Source organism: Perna viridis, chromosome 10, assembly GCF_037379345.1.
Source record: "Perna viridis isolate PV_CMFRI_1.1 ecotype Kerala chromosome 10, ASM3737934v1, whole genome shotgun sequence".
In the NCBI taxonomy this organism is placed as follows: Eukaryota; Metazoa; Mollusca; class Bivalvia; order Mytilida; family Mytilidae; genus Perna; species Perna viridis.
This window is the reverse complement of record NC_142454.1, coordinates 38,610,134-38,634,468: the sequence shown is the minus strand read 5'-3', so window position 1 is coordinate 38,634,468 and position 24,335 is coordinate 38,610,134. Positions and strand designations below refer to the sequence as shown.

Here is a 24,335-nt window from a genome sequence, read left to right as displayed (position 1 = left end):
AAATGAAACAATACTACTGAATTTTAAATGATTCAAAGTGTAAGTAAATAACATATACACATGCACACTCGGATTAATCGCTGTATAATACAGATACAGTGTAACCTGTCCAAATCAAACCCTGAATAAACCGAAAACCTCTCTAAACCAGACACTTTTTTCAAATCCCTTCATAAAAATGGAATTTATTTTATTTTAATTTATTAATTTTAAAACCCTTGTAAACCGGATGTCTGTTCACACATAATTAATTATACATTCCAAGAGATATTCAATTTAACTTAGATTTTACTTAGTATCCCTTTTCGATGGATACGTATTGCAGATCAAAAAGGTTCTTATATCTAACATAATACGTTTATTAGGAGGTATGTATAACATACTGACTCTGGACATGAAATAAAAATAGGGAATGAGTGTTATGTATTGAGATTCAGTATTGGATATTCACTGAATAAACATAATTGTTTACATTTGATCTATTTGAATAGACACAGACCGCTTACCTTAAACCTTTAATAAGTATTTAAATGAATATTCATGATCAATACTTGTGTAAATAATTTAAGTGTAAAGTTCTAATGTACGAATGACCTTTAAAACATTCAATAGATTTTAGTTTAAATCATATTTAGTAGTAACATTCTACTTCCCTTTCTGAAAGGAATCTTCCATGACGTATAATTGTATCCGAACCATGATTTCTACATTTTCACCTAGATATTGTATAGAAAACATATAAAATGTATGTTTTACAGTTCATGTATCAAAACATCTATATATGTATTACTTTGAAGATATAAACAGTATTATTCAATTATGTTGTCATATAATCATCGGGTGACCGTATATTATTGATCGTTTCTTTATGATTAAAATGCAGAAAGTGTTAAGACGAATGATATGTAATGTAATATTTTGTCCAGAGTGAATTGAGAGTTTGATATTCATCACTTTATAAATTTTGGATCGATTATCTTTATGTACAAGACCTTTCATGGAAATGGTTTAGTATTGTTCTATTTATTGTTTCAAAATGATGGAGCATTAGATTAAAACAATATTAAAAATTCGGAAAATTTGCCAAACATGAATTATCTTTCTTACGCGAACGCACACACACACACACACACACACACACACACACACACACACACACACCAGTCATTGACTTCTCCGGGAATCAATTGATGATTTGAGGAGCTTGGTGTCAATTTTGTAAAATAGTTAAACAATTTGCAGTTTAAAGAAAAACGTGGAAAGTTGAATTATCATGAGCAAACAGTGGAAATGGTTCTAGGTTCAACCTGAGGTCACATTTTTTAAATGTTGTTAGAAAATCAATAACAACATATGTGATTCATGTAATACAGATTAGTCACTAAATATTGATTGTCTCAATATCACGGCTGTGTGATACGATTTTCACGTATGCACAACTGCACGTTAAATACGACATATACATAAAAGATTTCATGATCGTCATAGCAACTTAATTTTGGGTGAGTTGAAAACAGTGATAATCTCGCTATTTATTTTTGCTATCTGAAATACTGGAAAGCTATTCTGACCAGCCCGTTTTGGTCAAGAAACTGTTTGAATCGTGTTGTCATATTACTGTGTCGCGTAGAACGTTAAAAGATAAAAAGTGTATTTTTCTGAGATTGTTTCTAACGGAAACGGAAACATGTTGATTTTGATAAAAAATATTGAATTTTTTTTCGTTTTGTTGACTAGTTTTTTTAATAGTAAATTATCATTTAAGAAACAAAAATTCATTCTTATACTAAAACATAAACAAACATTGTGTCTCCCTAAAACTACTTGTGACGTCACACATTAAATTCAGATTTACTTAATTACTAAGCATATTATCCAGTTAAGGCCATGTTTTGTTTCGTATATATGTATATTTTCTTCTAGATTATGTATTTGAACAGCGTACAATACGTTTTTATACATCCTGTTTCATTTCGAGTTCTAAAAAGTACATATAATAGTATTTGTTGAAGTTAGCAATGGGTATTTGAAACTCATAACACGTCAATTGAAGTTTTTTTTTAAATTGATTTCATACATCATTAATTATAATAGAAACTCTCAATATGGAAGTTGATAAACAGATGTTGATTGAAATAGATTTCTATACTATAAGACAAACGCGATGACTTTTTATGCCGCATTGTCAAATATTTGTAGAACATCCCTTCAGCACCTTCGAATGGAGTCTTTATTCTATATTTTGCGTAACTACACAGACTTTTTTCTTACAATTAGGCTACTGGAACAGGTTTAAGTTGCTATAGGATTGAAGTCGTCACTGCAAAACTTTTATGGTCGTCATCATGTACTCGTTGATCTAAAGTTTGTATCCATCTGTACAATGAGAATTTGTTCATAGTATTTCTTTCTTCTTCCGTCTACTCCAGACTTGACTTCATTAGCAACTCGGCGGGTTTTTTTTTAGAAAGCAGGCGCGTACCCCACCTGTGCATCTGGTACATGCTCCCAATTTTCAGTGGGATGCGGGTTGCTCAGTTACTTTTATTACTTTGTATGTATTGTTTTGTTTATATTTATTCTTTGTTGCGTTCGTCTGTTTCCCCGTCTGATCTTTGTTCCTGGATAGCATTATTTTGCTTTTCGCTAAAACCTTGGTGCCATAAGCTTCAGAAAACTTCAAAATAAAGGACGGCCATGCAAAATTGAATACGTTCGATGAGGGTGATAAAATAATCATCATAAACTAAGCTGAGTACTTTGATATTATCTTGTGGCCATCTTTTCGTCTGTCTTTCCATGAAACCTCTTCTTTAAAAAAAAAAATGGTTGATTTCTTATTAATATATATTTGAAAATATTTATATGTCACATCATATTTTACAGGAATGTTTAGATACACGATGGCTCAGATGGCTTCTAAAACATGTGATATTTGTGTAAGTGCTTCGGGTCGATATCTGTGTCAGCAGTGTGACCAACTCTTTTGCCAGAACTGCAAAGTAGGACACCTTAGATCAAATATGACAAAGAATCATACCTTCGGGTCTGGTGACAATATAAGAAAACATGTAAAATTGAATTGTCAACAACATAACGAATTGTTTATCTACCAGTGCCTCCAGTGTGATACACAAGTTTGCAGAATTTGTGTCGTAAAAAATCATAACGGGCACAAAGTGTCAGATTTGGCAGGATATTCTGAAAAGTTGCGAATTGATGTAAACGAAATTATAGAAACAAAAATGGGGAAACTGCAGAAGAGCGTAAACCAACTTAAAAAAGGAACTAACCAGAAACAAAATGAAGCAAAATTTGCCATAAACGCAATCATGGAAGAAGGGAATCGTTTAAAACAATTGATTGATAGAAAGGTTGAGGAACTCGTTAAAAATGTCAAGGTCTATGAATCCAGGCAGTTGAAAACATTGACCAGTATGCAGGAAGACTTCAATACAGAACTTGAAAAAATACAAAACTACAAACAGGTACTGAAAACCATTCAAGATAATACTGAAGACCACGAATTGAACAAGCAAATGAGTAAATTAAAATTAGATGTTGAAAAGCTAACAGTAATGGGCTTACCATCAGTGATCAGGCTGATGTATAGACCTAAAGAAGCAAATAATGTCTCAATTTCTAAATTATTTGGATCTATCGATACAAGGTTGGTTTATCATAAATTATGATAAAAGGTAGACTCTAAATAGAAAAAAAATAAACAGTAGAATTAATTATTGTCGTTTATTGAGGGTAATATTTTTTAGCTATCCAAACGAGATCTGAATTTAAAAAAAATATGAATTAATTTTTTATTTACTCGAATTTACATAAATACGTTTTTGTTTTGTAAATCTGAAGTATATTTCATTTCAGTAAAATACAAAAGCAGACTAACAATGATACAACTGGAAATAAACCGTATGTATTTATAAGAGATATGTTGATTTTGTCAAACGAGTAATATCTGATGCAGCCCTTGAATGGTAAAAATTTCCTCATTATATCCCCATTGGCCCCTCTCCATTATTATCTCGTTCGAATTTATCGTAATGGTATTATTATATTACCGCCTTGATGTAAATATATATGGTGATTCTTGAGGATTATGGTTTCTTAAGGAATGACTTATATTTTTCGGTTTTTGATGCAATATCTCAATTGCATGCTGCTTATTAATATTTTAAAATGTGCACAACGGTCATTGAAATAATTTTCAATAGATCAAAAAATTTAACAGTCACTCCTAATAATTTACTTTTGGTATCAAAGTTTTAAAACGGGTAAATCAGCAAGTCACTGTCACACAACACAATTTTGTCCATGAGGTGATGGACATAATATTTATCTAATCAGAAAGCGTGTAACGTCAGCAATTACATAATAATTGTTTAATTCTTATGTCGAACGTACGTTGAATCAAGTTTGTTCATTTTCCGCACTCAATACCCCTATTTTTAATTTACATACAGTCCGTGAACCGATCCATGCAACAATTTGACGGATCGATGACCATTGACTGATTGATCGCTGACGGATCGATGATCGATGACCGTTCTGATCGCATTTTTGTTATTTAAAATGACGTAAGATCAGTTTTAAATAAAAGATATGACAAATAAAAGTATAAATTGATGTTTAGATATATAACATTATGCAAATATATGTAAAATTGACAAAAAAAAGAAAAAAAAAAACAAAAACAAAAACAAAAACAAGACAAAACAAAACAAACAAACAAACAAAAACAAAAACAAAAGTCCGGTAAAATACATTGACCGCTCTATGGTCATGTGATGCGATCACCAATTAAATGGATCGGTATGACGGATCGACGACTGACCGGAAACTGATCGTTGATCGATGATCGATCGATCGCAATTTGTGTTGCACGGACGGGTTCAGGTACTATACCTTCACATGCCTTTTTCTTATACGTGTACTTTTATTGCTAAATCTATGCATATAATGAACCAAATAGTTACTCTGTATCGGAATATACACTTTGTTGTGTGTTTCTATCTCCGTGTTTAGTAACAAATAAAAACAATATATGTTGTAACGTGGTTCGAATTAAACGTAAATAAGAATAATGGCTAAGTGAACAATAGCCACGTTTTAAAGGTACATTGGAACTTCATACAAATGATATATAAATAAAACGTAAACAAAAACAAAAAAAAAAAAAAACTTTTAAATTTACGGACTTACGGCCTTCGTCAGATCAAAGAGTGTTGAGGAAAAAAGTATCAACTGCCAATCATTGGATTGTTTTCTTTGATTTCGAATCATGGTGCCATTGTTTTTCCTATTCAGATTATTCACTATTAGTTTGTAAGGGAATATATTAAAAGGATATCCTTTGTTAAAATCTTATGTCGTCTTTATTTCTTCTTCCCTGAGAAAATATGTTGAATATCAAATATAAATCACTGTTTTAGGTCTAAGGCGGAAACTGTAGAAAATAACTAAGGGATAGTATATTCCCATTATATGAAAGCTAACACTAAAATCAATAATGCCTTTATTTAACAATATGCAGATGGCATCGTCTTTATACCCACGTTCCCGTTACGAGACTTCCATTGCTTGTTTCATATACACTATAAATTATAATTCAATAATGATTGACTATTCATTATGTCGATTCGGCATATTTCAGATTTTAACATATGAGTATGACCAGGCTTGTTTAATTCTTATTTTTGAAATAGAAAGTGGAGCAATAGCTTGAATCGTGAAATCGACTTCTCGAGTCACGTGTGTTTAAGGCTTGAACAATGTAAATTGAAGTGAAATCGTTCGCGGAAAAGTAATAGCCTACCTGTAAATAAAAAGCGATTTTTTTGCCAAGAACGCCTTAAGATTTCAATTATGCGCAGAAGAGACCCGCACATTCGTTAAGCATTGGACTCTGTACTCGTGATCATATTTTAACAACTCGTTCTTTTCAAATAAATATCCTATTATTCTTCGGCCTACACATATAGATAATGACCAGGGTGGGCTATGAATGAATAAAACATTAATAGATTCATATAACAATATAAAAGGTGCAGATAGTATCTCTAACGTTTGAAAAGTTTACTGTATTGTATATGGAGGAAAGCTCGAAATGTTTCATTTTTTTTTTATATTTTTATTGTAGGAAAGAACAGATTGGAAAATACAGATACAGATGCACTAGTTGCAGGTAAATTTATATGTAACATTTTAAGTACCATTCCATACAAAATTGAGACAATGCCTATGATTCATTGTGTAGAAAAATCTACAGAACAAAAGATATTTTGGTCAATATTTGCTACATATTTTGTGGCAATAGTCTTTTCTGTATTTAGTTCTGTACTGTTGAGAAACTTCGTTTTTATCTAAAAACTGAAATCAACCAAATCATACAAAATCAAGATCGATATAACTTTGCTAAGTTCTAATTTCAATTTATATTAATTTTATCTGAAAAGCACAACGCCCGAATAAATAACCTAGACAGATTATGTGATCTATACCGGTTTCTGAATAAGAAATAAAAGTTGATACTTAAGTTCAAAATATGTGTGTATTTGCCAATCCTAGAGGGGAAATTGATAAATTCATTGACATATAATTTTATAAGGTATTAAAAGCTTTTTCGTGTATATTAGTTCAATAGTTGTACCTATTTATTTTTCATAAAGTGAATATAAATATAACTAATCAAAGAAAAAAAATCAGTTGTTTTAATTCTACAAAATAAGAAAAATATTCCATTAACAAGTTATTTATTGATTCGGTCATTAGAATTTTGCATGTTTTTGCAATTTTAATTCCACATTTTGATATAGTACAATGTTGTTCGTCATCGTTTTATTGTACTACTAGCATTCTAACATCTGGTATGGTTGGTGCCCCGACAATTCAAACAAAGTTTACTCAATCACACAGTCAGTCTACTAATCCATAAAGTACAAAATATCTAATATATATCAAAATGTGGATTAGATATATATCAAAATGTGGAATTAAAATAGTAAAACATGCAAAATTTTAATAACCTACTCTGTCTTCACTGGTACCCTTACGAACAAAACCTTTCTCTCAGAAAGTCATGATGACTTAAGTTGCAAATCGACGAACTACGGATTAATACAACTTTTACCGGTCCAGTGTATATCAGTAAAACAAGAGCGATTTAATAAACGAATGTGTGGTCATCATCAGGGAATTAATACCACTTAATTCCCGAATTTTTATCAACCTTTAAATCAAGAGGATCATTTAATCCTATCAATGAAAGTTAGTATTCTTGAAAATAAAAATTACCACCCAACGAACATTCCTGGCTAAAGTAAAAACTATCGTAGGGAAAGAGAGGAATACTAGGACCGCAGACTAGGTACTGCAATATCTCACGTGTGCAATGACAACATCAAAAGAATAGGAAACCTTTCAAGCCATTATAACAATATCATAAATGTGATGAATTTATTTAACAAAAATCTAAGACGGATAAGGGGTCATGGCCATCACCACTTTACATCACCTAAGATGCGTAATGTCTCCAAAGATGGTCTTCTTTCCTTTCATACAAAAACATCTCGGACTTCATCACATTTGAACTAGATTGTAAACTGTACCTCTCACTCCACTGTGCTCCTTTTACACATCAAGTCTTGACATTCCTGTTTCTGAACCTACCTTAATATTTTTATATTGGTTACCACAGACTTTTTGTATCGCATTAGAACTCTAACAAATAGGCTTCTGGAACAGGGTTATGTTGTTACAAGAATGAAGTCATCACTACAGAAGTTCTATGGTCGTCATCATGAACTCATGGATCGTTATGGTGTATCCATCTGCACCATGAAAACTTATTTATTTAGCGGGTCATAGTTTTCCTTTCCTCGTTTGTCTACCCCGGACTTGACTTTTTATGAGCAACTCGGCGGGTGAGAAAAGCAGAGGACGCCTACCCTACCGGTGCACCTGGTCCATGCTCCCAGTTTTTAGTGGAGTCCGAGTTGCTCATTTACTTTTGTTACTTTGTATGTATGATTTTAGTTACTTTATGTTCTTTGTTGTGTATGTCTGTTTTTCATGTCGGGTCTTTGTCCCTGGATTACATTCTTTTGATTACCGCTATAACCTTGGTTCCCTTGATTACTCTTTAAACAATTTGATGTTAAAGGTCAAGATAAAACTAAAAAGATCATTGCTTCCAATGCCATTTGTCAACAAAGGTATTGATGTATTGAATTGGGCAGATATCCGCCATTACAAAAATGTCATGAACAAAATTCCCCCTTATTTCAAAGACAAATCAATACCGATTATTTCATTTTCCTATACTTTACTTTATACTTCGTATTGCATCCAACATTTCTAACTATAAAAGTCTATTGCTAAATCTCAAGATAGAAGTAAAAAAGCCAAAATAAAATCTATACTGCCACCACACCCTCCAAAGAAGAGATAGTGGAAAACCATAAATATGTGCTATCTTATTTTGGCCTTTCTACCAAAGACGATGATTATAATCTACTGTACATGTACTGGATTCCTAAACTCCAAAAGAATCTATACTAACAACGCTACATATCTGAATCTGCAAAATGTACCACAAAACCTCTTTTAAAACGTTTAATTTATTATTAGATTACAAAAGCATTGAAAGCTATGATTTCTATACTTTTTATACTTCTATTTCCCACTTTCATCTATATAGATGACGTATTATCGTTTAACTTTTTGAGAATTTATTCATCGCACCTACCCAAAAGAACTTCAGATAAAGGATACTACAGACAATGTGAAGTCAGCCTCATATCTTGACCTACACTTAGAGATCGATGGTAAAAAAAACTATTGACTTTTATGATCAACTAGGTTGGGGTTTCAAAAAGAGCAGAAGACGCTTACCTACCGGTACACCTGGTCCATGCTTCCAGTTTTTGGTGGAGTCGAGTTGCTGATTTACCTTTGTCACTTTGTAGGTTTTATTTTGGTTACTTTATTTTCTTTGTTGTGTATGTCTGTTTTCCATGTGCGGTGTTTGTCCCTCTATTGCATTCTATTGATTTCCACTAGAATCTTGGTTCCCTTGTTCACTGTTGTTTTCAGAAAGTGGCAGATAATATCAAACAATATTGTAAATAACAATTAAAATGAACAAAGCGTGGTGGATAAAGTCTAAAAAATTATTATGATAAAAATTATAAATAATAAATAAATGAAAAAAAATATTAAGAATTAAATTAAATGTTATTTACTGATGTAGATTTAAGTTATACGTGAGCATTTACATTTGCTTTTTTGGACATATCAATTTCGTATTTTCATTCTTCTTTTATTAACTGTTAACTGACAATGAAAGTTAAACCTCCTTTACAGACAATTATTATGAAAAACAAATATTGTAAATTGCTCGCTTTGATTTACATTCTTGTTCATGGAAAGGAAGTATGTCTGTTGTCTTCTAAAATTCAATCATTACAGCATCATTTTTTTCTAATGTTAATATTTGTTGAGCTTATATTTCAAGTATCAATCTCTGTAAGAATCAGCCAGAAGTTAAATCATGGTATAAACAAACACCATTTTTACACTGTAATTTAAGTATTTGCATCATCAGAACAAAGGGAATAGGAGACCTTCCATATCATGGTAAATTGAGATCTAATTTAATTGAAACGCAATGAAATCAACATTTCAAGGGCAGATTACTCACTCAAAAATTTCATTTCTTAACATTCTATTGAAAACAGATTCAGTGATTCAGAAATCAAATAATGGCCTTATTATGTAGACAAAAATAATAGAAATGTTATTTTAAGATCGGTATGTTTTGTGTACATGTTTCTGCTTTCCCAAATTTTTCCCGATTCTTACAAATGTTTACACATAACTTTAATTTCCTCAGTAAGCAAAACAATACTCTTGTGGACATATTAAACAAGTTAGCAAACTAACGATACCTCAAACAATTTTATTGAAAACTGGCATATTATTGTTTAATTGGTACAAATGTACAAATGTAATACAACTGTCCCAGTTTGTGATTTCAAAATTCATATAAAGTGATAGAAATGTTCCATGTGCAATGTGGTCACATCTTTGGAAAGAAATAATTTCACAGATTTTGAATTTAATGTTTATTAAGAATTATTTATGCGTAATTACAGTTTAAGAATCCGTTTGAAAAAAAAATACGCTCAGTAAAATATCCATTTATGTTATATTATTATATAAATGATATCAGAGCAATTGTATTATTAAATTTTAAAAATTAATAAGATGTTTGCTTTTGAAATTGCGATTAGTCGACTTTATTACTGTGGATTTACTTAAGACAACCTCTTTCTATTCCAGCAATAAACAGCGTTCTGAGTAAGTACAATGTTTATTATGGAAGGAGTCCCCTGTATGTGGGGTTGATTAACCTGAAATGTTATTTGGATTCTAGTTAATGATGCATATGTTATACAAACTAATGTTTTAATGTATCTGAATCCTCCTTGTTAAAAAGAACAATACTTGTTCTTTAAGTCTTTTAATTTTGTGAACTGATTGTATAATAGGTTTTGATGCAATCTATCAGCAATACGTTTCTTAACGTATACATTCTAACGTATACATTACCAACAAAATTCCCCCATATTTCAAAGACAAATTCATACCAATTATTTCATATTCCTATACTTCACCCATTGCATCCAAAATTTTCAAATATAAAAGGCTATTGCAGAACCTCGAGATTGAGGACTTCAAGGCCAAACCACCTGACTGTTCTTGCAAAAACTCTCCATTCAAACATAGTCCTTCTGGTCACGTCGTTACGGGAGATTTAACCATCATCGAAAACGAATCTCTGCATAATATCGTTTCTAAAGGTCCCAAGTATAGTGAACCACGCTCCATAAATTGGAATTTTAACTTTAAAGTTCTTATGGATGCCGTCGTGGACTATGCAAGAAAATGGATAAAAAGAGAACAAGAAGACATTGATTCACTATCACAGTGGTTACAGGCCGTGAGGTCTTTGATTTTGAAACGAATGAAAGTTTTAAGTAGGTCGATGAGTGCCAAGGCTACATCAGTTCTCAAAGACCCCGATGTAGCAAAAACATTGTCTACTATACATGACAAGTATGTTGTCGTTCCAGCAGACCAAGCATAAAACAACATTGTTTTTGTCTACAAAACGTTTTACATCCAATGCTTATTATAAGAAGTAGACATACACAATAATAGCAGTGACGAGACCTGTACTGCTACCACACTCTCCAAAGAAGAGATTGTGGAAAACCATAAATCTGTCTCTACCAAGGACGATGATTATGATTTACCGTCTATGTACTGGATTCCTAAACTCCACAAGAATTCATACAAACAACGTTTCATAGCTGAATCTGCACAATGTACCACCAAACCTCTTTCAAAACTTTTAACTTCTATACTCACAACTGTCAAAGAGGGTCTGCAGTCCTACCACAACACTTGTTACTCCCGTAGTAGTATTTATTCAATGTGGATCCTCAAAAATTCGAAAGATCTTTTGGAGACAATCAGTTCAAGACTATTATTTGAATATTATAGCATTAAAACCTATGATATTTCAACACTGTATACTTCTATTCCCTATACTCAGTTAAAATCCAGACTTAAAAACATTATACATTGTTGTTTCTTCCTAAAAAGATGGTACACCTAGATACAAATATATCGTTCTTGGTAGAGATTCCTCATACTTTGTAACAAATAATTCCAAATCATCTTCCAAATATACAGAGGAAGATGATCATAAAATGCTGGAATTTCTAATCGGCAACATATTTGTCCAGTGTGGTGGACTTATTTTTCAACAAACAGTCGGCATTCCAATGGGAACAAATTTAACTCCTTTACTTGCTGACCGATTCCTTCACTTTTATGAGGCTGACTTTATAACTGATTTGATCCGAAAGAAAGAATATCGTTTGGCTAAATCGTTGAATCTCAGTTTCCGCTATATAGATGACGTATTATCTTTAAACAATCCTAATTTCGGGGATTTGGTATATTGCATCTACCCAAAAGAACTTAAAAAAGGATACTACAGACATTGTGAAGTCAGCCTCATATCTTGATCTACACTTAGAAATCGACGGTAAAGGAACACTATTGACCAAACTTTACCACAAACGTGATGACTTTTCATTCAAAATTGTCAACTTTCCTTTCATCTGTGGCAACCTGCGTATGGAGTGTTCATATGAAAACTCATACGTTATGCCAGAGCTTGCCGAAACTACGTAGACTTTTTGCATCGCGCTAGAACTCTAACAATTAGGCTTCTGGAACAGAGGTATCTTGCTACAAGTCATCACTACAGAAGTTTTATGGTCATCATCATGAACTCGTTGATCGTTATGATGTATCCATCTGCACCATGAAACGAAACATAGTTTTCCTTTCCTCGTTTGTCTACCCGGACTTGACTTTTTATGAGCAACTCGGCAGGTGTTTCTAGAAAAGCAAAGGACGCTTACCCTACCGGTGCACCTGGTCCATGCTCCCCGGTTTTATTGGAGTCCGAGTTGCTCATTTGCTTTTGTTACCTTGTATGTATAATTTTGGTTACTTTATGTTCTTTGTTGTGTATGTCTGTTTTCCATATCTGGATTGCATTCTGTTGATTGCTGCTATAACCTTGGTTCCCTTGATAACTCTTCCAGAAAAAAAACGACAAAAATCCTTTTCAATCTTAAGTATGTTTCAACCTCCAAATAAATCCTTTATTTGACATTTATTTTTTACTTTGCACTGTTCAAAAAGTGCGGTGACCTACGATCGCACACATATTTAAATTTTGGTCCAAAGCAGTGTTATTTTTTTTACAAATTTCATCAAGCTTGCACTTCATTTGCTTTTTTCTATTTGTTAAAAAGTTAAGGTAAATTAGTCACAGCAATTTAAAAAAAAAACATTTGAATTTCCGCTATCGATCCCACCATAAATCTAGTGAGTCTATTAAGCTCTTCCTCCTGTGCTTTTGGATCAAAATAGAGTGGCATCATTTAATTAGTTCAAATCGTAATGGATGACGTAAATCAAAACGTTCAAAAGAATGACAATAGTAATGTAATATCAAAATCGGACTACGGAAGAGAATGGAATGGACATTCCGCATTGTACTGATGACGACATGACGTTAACTGCCGAGAAAATATGGACGTAGCACTACTGGTTAATTAATAAGTTTCAATTTTAAAACACTTTGTTCTCATTTTATTAAAATATTAAATTAAAACAATATAATTTTAATGAACTAATTATGAAATGAAATAATATTCAATATTACAAAGTCGAGTCTACTTTTTCGCAGGGACTGTTCAAAGTACCATTCCACAGGCACTCAAGGACAGGATATAGTTATTTATTTATTTTTTTTAACTTTTTGGAACAAAAAATCGGATTTTTTATTTATTCAACCCAAAAAAGCCTTGGAACGCATGTGTGACTCATTTGTATACAATTTTAGCATTTAATACATACCCTAGCCTGTTTTTCTCCATTATAGTACTATTTTAGTGTTTAGCAGTGGCGGATTTACCTGGGGAGCTAAGGGGACTTCAGCCCACACCCCTACTCTGCTTCTTTTAAAATTAATAGTTATCACAATAAAATTAAGTTACAAGTGTTTTATAGCTAAGGCCTATCTCGTACAACTAGGGGTAAAACCAATTAACACCCAACGTGTGTATATCTGGTCAAATATCTTTCAGTCGATTTATTTTGCGTCACGTCACCCCCTAGCATGTTTTCTACGACTATTCTAGTTAGAATGTTTACGCCTATGAAGCGCGTGTTTTGATGCAAGTACATGCACCTTATAATCAGATAAATATCCAACGTTTAGGCAAAGGATTATTGATAGGAGAATGGTAATTACTGCAAACTAGCGGAACTATAAAGCGACTCATACGTAATGTATCTTATTATCACCCATCATTATCTTTAATGATACGATGAAAATAAAAAGAACAATTGAAGATAAGAATATAATGTAAATTGGAAAGTAAAGCCGATTTTACATCAAGCATTTTAATTTTAGTAACTTGTCTGGGTTTGCCTTGCGAGACCCAAGATTGGTGGATCTGTCTCTTGAATCACGCAGTAGTAAATTCGAAGGGAACGTTCGCACCCCCGTTTCTTTTTTGTTGTTATTGTGTTTTTGTTTTGTTTTGTTTTGTTTTGTTTTGAAAAATGTATATTTTAGTGTGAAAACTTGATTTTCCACCAGTTTTGACCCCCCCTCCAAAAAAAAAAATGTTTGACACGCTCCGATCAGAATTAATGCAATTTTACCCGACACTTAGTTTTGTTTGGGCACTTACAGCGTATACATGTACGTACTATCCATTCAAACGCTAAATGAACTTTGAATTTTCTGACTGCGCCATCTGTAACACAATTAGCAATTGATGCAAGCTTCTGTTTGGTGTTGAAATTTCCCATTTGGATCATTTAAAGCTAGCTTTCTGTATTTTTTCAACATCCTTCCTTGTTGTCAGACTTGCAATGTTTAACTATAATTTAGAAGTTACTAGTCCTTTCATCAGACAGAAACATATATCATGTTCATCCTGCAAAAAACATGTATGGATATACGATCAGATCAAAACGACTTAGAAAAAACAGTAACATGCACCTATAATTCATCTACATGTATGGAAATTATAGTTAAAAAGAGGTAGGTTCATTTGCCTGGCTAGTTTTTAAACATAGCCATAACATTACATTGTTATTCATGTCGTTATGTGACACATTCTTTGTGCTCTCAACCACTTTAGCCAATAACATGTACATCAACCATATTATTGGCTACATTTTCTTGGTGATTTGATAAAGTGTTGTTTATGCCTAAATTAATACAAACTTGGAAGAGATACGAGTTGTTTGTGTAAAGAAGAAACAAATGAAAGTAATTTTTTGTGTTTGGACTTGCCCATTCACAAAAAAAAAAAAAAATTGTAAAAGTTCAGATAAAAAAAAAAAGATTCTTTTTCCCTTTGAATTATAAATTCTCACAATCTACAAGAAATATATCAATATTCAAATTGCTTGCGAAGGAGAAAACCTTGACACAAGGGAATGGTGTAAGGCTCACTTTAAAAATAGTATTTTTTTTCCTTTGGATTCATTATTTTACTCCTAGAGTCAATTTTCGTGAACTTGTTTGTGATGAATATCGCTTTGGAAGCAACATGTTTTAGTTACTTGAATGATACTACGTTTAAAAACCATTCATTTACATATGTTACAGTACTTGATTGACCTGTAATATCTGTAATATTCGAAACAATTTTATTTTTGAATCCATGTCCATTTGAGGACACTTCAATAGATTTTAAGAATTCAAGCAAATAATCTTTATTTTCACCATATTTTGAAAGCACGCATAATCTTTCTGTTTATTTTTGTCAATGCATGTATCTACACGTACATAGATGTTCTATACATGATGTGTAATTGTCTATGTATACATTGTAAGTACCAATATCTTCTTTACAATTGGCTCTTTCACTCAATTTCTCCTCACACTTTATCTTATTATAAACACAGAGATTAATTTATTGGTGGTCATCAAGAGGAACTTTGGGTATACTTCATTTGTCATTCATGTACATGTATATTCACACATTAAAAACTCTTGATATCATGTTATTATATGGGTCAAAACAGCTTTCCTTAAACTAGCAATTATTTTGTTGATTCATTCATAATAAATTATTGGTGCTATAAGCCAGAACCAAGCAAAATTTTTGGTGCAACCTCAAATGTAAAAGAAATAAAATGAATCACTTTCAATATTATGCATTTATAAAATAGGGATCACATTTTTGCATATAGTGTTCAGATTTGTAAGGTTTTGCAGAAAATGTTACGAATACATACAGATCTAATTTTTCTATTTGTCTGTAATAGTTGCTAAGATATTACATACACCCACATTTAAAAACATTTCCTTATGTTTTTTTTCTCTCTGCCTGTTTAAAGACTTAAACCTGAACTACTGACTTGAGCAATATAGTATTAAACTTGATAATACTTTGCCAGTTTCAAAACAATTGAAAAATTCATTCCTCAAGAATTCTACATGCAATTTCATACTTTGTACTGAACATTTATTCATTCCTCATGCATTCTATATGCCATTTCATATCATGTGCTACAAATATATTCATTCCTCATGCATTATACCTTTGTACTGCAAGGAAATTCATTCCTCAAGCATTCTATTAATAATACATTCTCATAACTGCTTATAATTTATCCCTTAATGCATTTTACATGCAACTATATACATTACTGCACAGAAATTCATTCCTCAGGCATTCTACATGCAGTTTCATACTTAGTACTGCACATAAATTCATCTCTCATGCATTCTACATGCCATTTCATACCTTGTACTGCACAGAAATTCAACTCTCATGTATTTAATATGCATTTTTTTTTTACTCTCTTTACTCTCTGCTGCACATAAATTCATTCCTCGTGCATTCAACGTGCATTTTTTTACTTTCTTCTGCACATAAATTCATTCTTCAGGCATTCTACATGTAGTTTCATATTTAGTACTGCACATAAATTCATTCCTCATGCATTCTACATGCCACTTCATACCCTTTACTGCACAGAAATTCAACTCTCATGCATTCAACATGCAATATTTTCCTCTCTACTGCACATAAATTTATTCGTCAAGAATTCTACATGCAGTTTCATAGTTATAACTACACATACATTCATTCCTCATGCATTTTACATTTTCTCCAGTTTTTGAACCAAAAAGAAAAAAAAAGATATTGGCATCAAATATTATATGTCATACAATTATTCACTATGAAATGTATATCATTCTGACACTCAAATATAATTTTGACAATAAAACTGACATTTCTTCATTGGATTATTGAAACTAAGAAGTCAGATTTTTTTCCACATTTTACAGCAGGTGATGAGAAATACTTCTTCATTCTTTATTTTGTACATTAAGAAAATTATAAATACTGTACGCACATAACATTAGCTAAAATTTCTATAAAAAGGGGGTCCAAGTACATTTTGCCAACCCACCTCTGGAGAAAAATTGACCAATTATAAATATCAATTATTGAAATTAAACATTGTGACATTAAGTGAAGTGGCTATAGCCTGCATGGATACAAGAAAGCAAAAAATACTGCTTTGTTAACACAGTGAATGGTCACAGAGAACATATAAGACAGTTAGCAATACATGTAGTTACAGGTACATGTAAAATTGGACGCTATATTTCTATGCTTCAATCAGTATTTGAAATTTCCAGAGCTATATGCCAATAGAATATGCATAATTTCAATTTTGACCCAAGGCCAAATGAGCGTATGAGAAAAATAATACTAAATCGATAGCCACAGTATACAAACATCACCTGCAGCTATCATCCCATACGTTGGTACATTGGAATAGATGTGAGATTACGTCGTATAGCGTTGTTTTCTTCTTCCTTTTCTCAAGCAACGAGCAAACAGCTGACAGAAAATTTTCAAGCTTCTCGCCAACGTCGTTTTCCATATAAGGTAAAAAGTTCCGCCCAAGACTAATGGTATGCGCATTCACAAAACGATATATTTTCACCTTGAAATAGACTTTTCTTTCATCTAACACGCAATATTAAAAAGAGTTCATTTATTTCTACCGAATGCAAACGAAACCAAAGCTATAAAGAACCGTAAAATATTGAAAAGACACCATTTTATGAACGAGGCAAGGGTAATGGCGTAGCCTTTCTATGGTTACCAATCGACGTCATGACAGAGTTGTCTCCCCCTTACAAAACATACACGAAAGTACCTTAACATCCTTGCGTAAAGCATGAACATTTCTTTCAGAATGCAGTTTCCGAAAAACCAATGTAGTTGATCCTTAGAAACGTTTTACATTTGAAACTCGAAAAGTAGTGTATTTTTGTATCTTTTAAATTTGTGTTTATATTATAAAATTATTTCCCCTGATCACAGAAAATGCGCACATTTATTTTGGCGTGTTATTAGCTTTTAAAATCAAGCAAAAGGCATTTAATCTACTTAAATACTTATTTACCCAAGTGATGCCCTCAAAGTATAATTTTGGAATAGCGGTCTCTTTCTTTTGATGGACTCTTTTGCCATTGTATGATATGGTTTTACAAATATAAACAGAAACTTCCCATAGTTACAATAAAATCTTGATTAATTGCTTTCAATTATACCGTCTCAGACCGTTGAACACTTAAATGGTTCTGTTTTTTTTTTTTCATGTTGATTGATTTCCGTATTATTTTTTAACTAAAAATCTGCATGGCGACATTATGGTAAAATATTCAAATTTTATTGATAGCGGTTTCTTTAGAATATATAAATCTTAATGTAATTGTATACAGAAATGAACTAACAGTCTATATTTGAAGAAGAAAAGGAAATATGCTTAATATTATAATATATTAAAACAACCCTCGAACATTTACTATCGAGTTTAACTTCTACAGTTTCTACGAAAGTAGAAGAGTAATCTATAATCCGGGATCTAAATATCATATACGATTGTTTATTAATTCATAAAAGGCTACAGTAATTTGTATTTATATCCGGTTTCATTATAATCCCTATGCCATTTTCTAACTGTACATACTGTTTCTTTATTCCAGTAAAAATCCACGTCGAAGGTAAATATTTTAAGCCATTGTTGTTTCATACAAATCAAACATAAATAATTTTTATATTTAAATATTTAAACTGATTTGTGAATATACAATAGTTCATAGATATGTAATAATTTGATTTCTATAATGTTCAGTAGTATGTTTATTTGAAATCATAGAACAACATTTTATTGTCATTTGTTTTCATGATCAGAATGAATCAGGAAATAATATGGCGACTCATGATTACAACTACGTTTGTGATTTTGAAGTGGTTCGAATGAAAAAGGACGTATTATCGTTGTTCCCCATATTATGTATCAAAACTTACAATCGAATTGTAGCAGTTAATCATGACTAACATAAACGTTAACTGTTTTGTCATGACACAATATTTGAATATAAATATATACAAAATATAAGAAAAAAAACCCAAAAAACAGAAAAAAAAACAAAAAAACAAAACGAAAAAAAAACAAAACAAAACAAAGCAAACGAACATCTAGTGTGTTTATTTAAAACACCGTTTAATGCTGTCAAATATATCTAATTGGGGTATAGCATACTTAATTTAGACCCCAAAATGTGAAGAAAAATGAAGAAAAAGAGAAAACAAACAAAACAACAACATTTACAAAACAAACAAACAAACAAAGAACTACAAAACTGATAGACTATTTAATTCAACCGTTGACCATTTTGTATGATTTGATGATTCTTTTTTTAAAGTGAAGTAATGTTTGTTTCTTTTTTTCAGCTACATTTTGTAAGTATTAATATAGTTATTATATCTGCAATAATATCATTATGACCAACTGTTTTTTTTTTCTAAATTAATATGAGAACACTTATAAAGTTTTCGTTTACCCACAAAAGAGAACATCAAGATAATGCAGATATGTTTTAGCCGTTTCATATATACTGTACATGCATATTAGGAACATTTATAAGCCAGAAGCGAACAAGTCATTAATTATTCGGATGTTTTCTATGGTTAAGCAATTGAAAAAATAAATATTCTAGAAGATACCTTGTCGTTCAAAAATAGCACCTGAAAATTCCAATGATAATTTTAAGTTGCTTTCAAGGATATTCTGCTGTGAACCATTTTGTCGTTACCTTTGTTAAAAAAGATCTAAAACTAACGTATTAAGTTATTGTAATACGCTATTTAATTTTTGGCTGCCAAATAAATGTCGAAATGACCAGAATATCATTTATCGTTTAATTCTTGACACTGATTGTCAAATACCAACTTTTAAAATGTGATTTTAGATCGCGTAGACCTTGGAATTGACCACTTTGCCGTGAGTTGCGGTATATCCCCTTTCTGACTGAATTACCGCGCTTTTTTCTGCAGTGAAGTACTATATATCGTGTAATGGGTATTTGTTGATAGACATGGTATCACGATCTCATATATATGTATGGATTTTTGAACATGTTGTTTAGTTCAGTGTAAAACAGATTTGACTGCTTATTTCTCATCAGGGCAAAGTGTCATCCCTAAACTAACTTAGTACTCTTACGTCATTAAAGTCCGCCATTTGCAGTACGCCATTAAAATATTTTTAAACTAAATATGGCTTTGATGAAGGAATAAGACTTAATTTTTTAAAATTTATCCATTAGAATTTAAATCACCAGGCTTTTTTTTAAATGTTTGACCAAGTGAAGTTCGCCTAACCAACTTTTTGGCATTGTACGTTTTGTGAATCGTTAATTCACAAAACCTGCTCACAATTAAAAACTATCTGTGAGTAAATGCCAAAAGTTTGTACACTAACAAAATATTATCTTGATCTTTACTACAAATAGAATACCACGTAGATGTAAGTGTTCATATTTATAAGTATTTGTACCAATTGTAACAAATTTTCCAATATAATCAAGGGACTACTAAATAGACCATTGACAAAGTTGTCAACTGAATGCTTTCATTTCTCGTTTAAGACTCGGCGAAAGACTGTGAGTACATTTTGCTATCATCCTTAATTATTTTGTCTTCCAATTTGCCTCATATGTGTTTTCGGAATTTTAGTTCACATTGTTTGCTTATCTAAACATATTATATACATACGTCATCAATAACAACAACAAAAAAAAAAAAAAAAAAAACACACTAAATATACAATTGATAATCCACTTTGTTCATATACACAATTAACGAATATTATAAAGAACAAACGATTTTACACCTAAGTAGCATTTCATTGATACATTGCCGTACGTAAAAATCACAAACATGAAAAGTATTTTTTTCATGGTTATGTATCTGAAAATCATTGACCAATCAGTTGTAAATTACGCTGAAAGAAAAACTATATTTGTGTATTTAAAAGAATAACCGTAATAAACCAGGGGAAAAACGAACTATATCCAGCTGATGTTTTTCTCATTCCAAGGTAATCCAGGGACAAAGACCAGACATGGAAAATAAACATACACATCAAAGAACATCAAGTAACTAAAATCATACATACAAAATAACAAAAGCAAATGAGCAACTCGGACTCCACTAAAAACTGGGAGCATGGACTAGGTGCACCGGTAGGACAAGCGCCCTTTGCTTTTCTAAAAACACCCGCCGAGTTGCTCATAAAAGTAAAGTCCGGGATAGGCAAACGAGGAAACTTATCTTAAATTATCTTAAAAAAAATTATAATCAGTAATAATAAATAATATCTATAATCAGAAATCGTTTTGTTTTTAGGGATTGTAAACGTTGTGGGTGAGTATATTTACGCTACTGATTTATGTTTACAGTGGCTTCGCGTATACAGCACTGTACAATAAAATTAATTATTTCAGACATGTTTTCACCTGTTAAGGATGAATATTTTCTTTCTAAGTACGATCAGGCAAAATGGGAAAAATCAGACCCATGCATGTTAAAAACTTACCGATCTTACAGTATAATTTCACTCAAGGATGCTTTCTCTATTTAAAAAGACCATTAATTAATCCCTGTATGATATCAATGTAGTTTTATATTGTCGTTAAAGTAACAAAATACTACTATTTTGCAGGAGGAAAGACACATGGCATCGGCTTTGTGGAGAATAGGTGATACATATTGGTATATCAATGCATGTAATTGAGTAGGATTGATAAAAAAAGACTTGTATCTTTATAATGATTTGAAAATTAATATATTTGACAACTAAGCAATGAGTGTCGACATATGACCTATGCATAAAAGGAACTTGGCATAAAACATATGTATAGTGTGAACTTCGCATACAACATATGTTAGTGTGAACTTAACAAGAACCTATGTATTGAGTGAACTTGAAAAAACCTTTGTATGGAATGACGGCATAAAACATATGTATGGAGTAAACTTTTCTTAAAAGCTATGTTTTGAGTGAACTTACCATAAAACCTATGTATGGAGTGAACTTGAAAAAAAAACCTTTGTAGGGAATGACGGCATAAAACGTATATATGGAGTAAACTTTTCCTAAAAACTATGTTTTGAGTGAACTTGTCATAAAACCTATGTATGGAGTGAACTTGAAAAAAAAAAAAAAACAACCTTTGTATGGAATGACGGCATAAAACGTATGTATGGAGTAAACCTTTCTTAAAAACTATGTTTTGAGTGAACTTGTCATACAAAATATATTGAGTGAACTTGTCATACAAAATATATTGAGTGATCTTGACATAAAAGTTATAGATGGATGCAGCTCAAATATTAATTCAAACTGAATTTGTATATTTAAATCAAGTAAATGAATAGTTATTGTGTTCTGTTCTAAATAAAAACTTAAAATAGAATACCATGTCAGTAAAAAAGGTGTTGTTTTATTCAAATCACTTGACATATTTTATTAGTGACTACTAATTAAGTTTCATGTTTTATCATGTCTTAAATTCTCAAAACGTTCAATTAATTTAGAACTTTATCAACATGGAAAGTATGTTTACAGTCCAATTATATGTGAAATAACGCATTATTTAAAGCTGTTGAATATATTGTTATAACATATAGTAAAGTATTGATTTGTCTATCAGTCAAGATATGTCTGGCATTGCGTGCATTTCTTGACATTAATGATGCCGACAATGTCTTTTGGCTTTAAACGTGGACGCATTTCTTTTTATGTCCAATGTTTCTTTGTTAGTAGCACTTTTCCAATGAAAATAAGTCCGAAAACGCTTAAATTCCTTTAGAGTGTAATAGGGTGAATGTCTGTATGATTTCAGTCAATTATTCAATCATCCTTGTCCTGAACGGTTTCCCATTTCTGTCATTATAAATTTAACAATTATCAATTAATCAATATTTCAATGTATAATTTTATTCAGAAATTTAATTGTTTAACTAATAAAGATACAATACACATTCAGTATCCTAGCATATCTAAAATATGGGAGTGAGGCCAAGAAACGGGGGTTTCACGAGGCTTTGGGGAGCGATTTACCCCCGTTTCGCGCCGAGTAACCCATATTGCCGATATGCTAGGACAGTGGTTTTGTATTGTGCTTATCCTGCAAAGAAAAAACAATATTGGTTTTAGTCTTTTCTATAAAACTGCCTTTTCCGTGGTTTACAAAAAGTACCTATATTGCGCCTTTATTGACGCAGCGTGGAGTAATATGTTAGCGACGGTATGGGTATGCAAATCCGTGCGAGTCTGCCCATTCATTTTAAAATAATACATTCTGAAGAAAATGCTATATGTGTTTGTAATCTGCATATATTTTATAAATGTTAATGACTTTAAAAGTATTTAAGAAAAAAATATTTTCTTTGTGATTTAATGCCGAAAAAAAAACGGTTGCGTGGCTGAGGTATTTCTTTTTTTGCGAAACCGGCGACGCACTTTTATGAAGAAATGGTTGACAATGGGCGCTGAAATGAGTTCGTAAATTTATGATTTATTTTGAATTTTATATCGTGAAAATCACCTATCACAAAAATGAATTGTTTTACACATGGATCATTACGCCACGAAGCATGTTAGTCATGCAAGGAATTTGGCGGTAGATGCATATAAACATTAAGATTCTGGATGTTCAACGTCAGCGTCCAGTCCATGTTAAATGGCGATACAGATTCCGTTTCACTGTCGGAAGATATTTTTGGACGACTGCCGGTCGTCTGCAGTGGAATGCATAAAGAGAGGGATAGACCAGCATACGGTTACAAAATAACACAAAAATACCATTTATTTATACATCACATAAAACAAGTCACGATTTCAATATTCAAATAATTTTTTCCAGTTGGAGAAATATTACATGCAGAAACAAATGTATGACTAATTTTCTCAGCGACATCGACACGGAGGTCGCCATATTGTTTACAGTTCTAAAGGCAATACGTAGTTCCCAAGTTATTCTGAAAATAACTGCCAAATATCGATTTACAATATTGCACATGCAGTATTGGCAGACAATGGATCCTTTCCTATTTTGTTGTATTTGGTTTTCATTGCTTAATTTTATCCGTCTTTTAAAACTTTGACGTTCCTTTCCGCTAGTTTTGAACTAATTTGTTTGCGCAATGAACAAAAGTATTTAGTTCACAATTGTTTTGTATAGTGGGGTACATGTAAATAACAAATAAAAGAAGCTCAATTTTATTACTGTTTTACAACGGACTGGTCATTTTTAAAAAAAATATTTTACCAAT

The 24,335-nt window shown here is 31.7% G+C and overlaps 1 protein-coding gene across 4 annotated transcripts; it reads left to right on the top strand.

Annotated features, from left to right (window-relative positions):
- The first annotated feature begins 626 nt into the window (after positions 1-626).
- LOC148605682 (uncharacterized) lies at positions 627-22,228 on the top strand. Of its 4 annotated transcripts, XM_088549365.1 has the most exons (8): positions 627-745; positions 2,887-3,670; positions 3,880-3,924; positions 6,152-6,196; positions 10,354-10,371; positions 18,698-18,715; positions 19,449-21,422; positions 21,721-22,228. In XM_088549365.1, the coding sequence occupies exons 2-7, from the start codon at positions 2,889-2,891 to the stop codon at positions 19,459-19,461; spliced, it is 921 nt and encodes a 306-aa protein (XP_088405491.1). In that variant the 5' UTR covers positions 627-745; positions 2,887-2,888; the 3' UTR covers positions 19,462-21,422; positions 21,721-22,228. The 4 variants fall into 4 exon arrangements, with proteins under 4 accessions (XP_088405491.1, XP_088405487.1, XP_088405488.1 ...); XM_088549361.1 differs by lacking the exons at positions 19,449-21,422; positions 21,721-22,228 and adding an exon at positions 8,872-8,974 and having other exon boundaries at positions 18,698-18,724; XM_088549362.1 differs by lacking the exons at positions 18,698-18,715; positions 19,449-21,422; positions 21,721-22,228 and adding exons at positions 8,872-8,974; positions 17,530-17,550.
- Positions 22,229-24,335: the final 2,107 nt, after the last annotated feature.

What these genes read in the sequence shown, in the direction of transcription:
- LOC148605682 (XM_088549361.1), top strand. Translation starts at nt 2,889, where the DNA reads ATGTTTAGATACACGATGGCTCAGATGGCTTCTAAAACATGTGATATT. An exon ending in TTTGGATCTATCGATACAAG is followed by an intron (nt 3,671 to 3,879) that starts GTTGGTTTATCA and finishes ATTTCATTTCAG; the next exon opens with TAAAATACAAAAGCAGACTA. An exon ending in GATACAACTGGAAATAAACC is followed by an intron (nt 3,925 to 6,151) that starts GTATGTATTTAT and finishes TTTTTATTGTAG; the next exon opens with GAAAGAACAGATTGGAAAAT.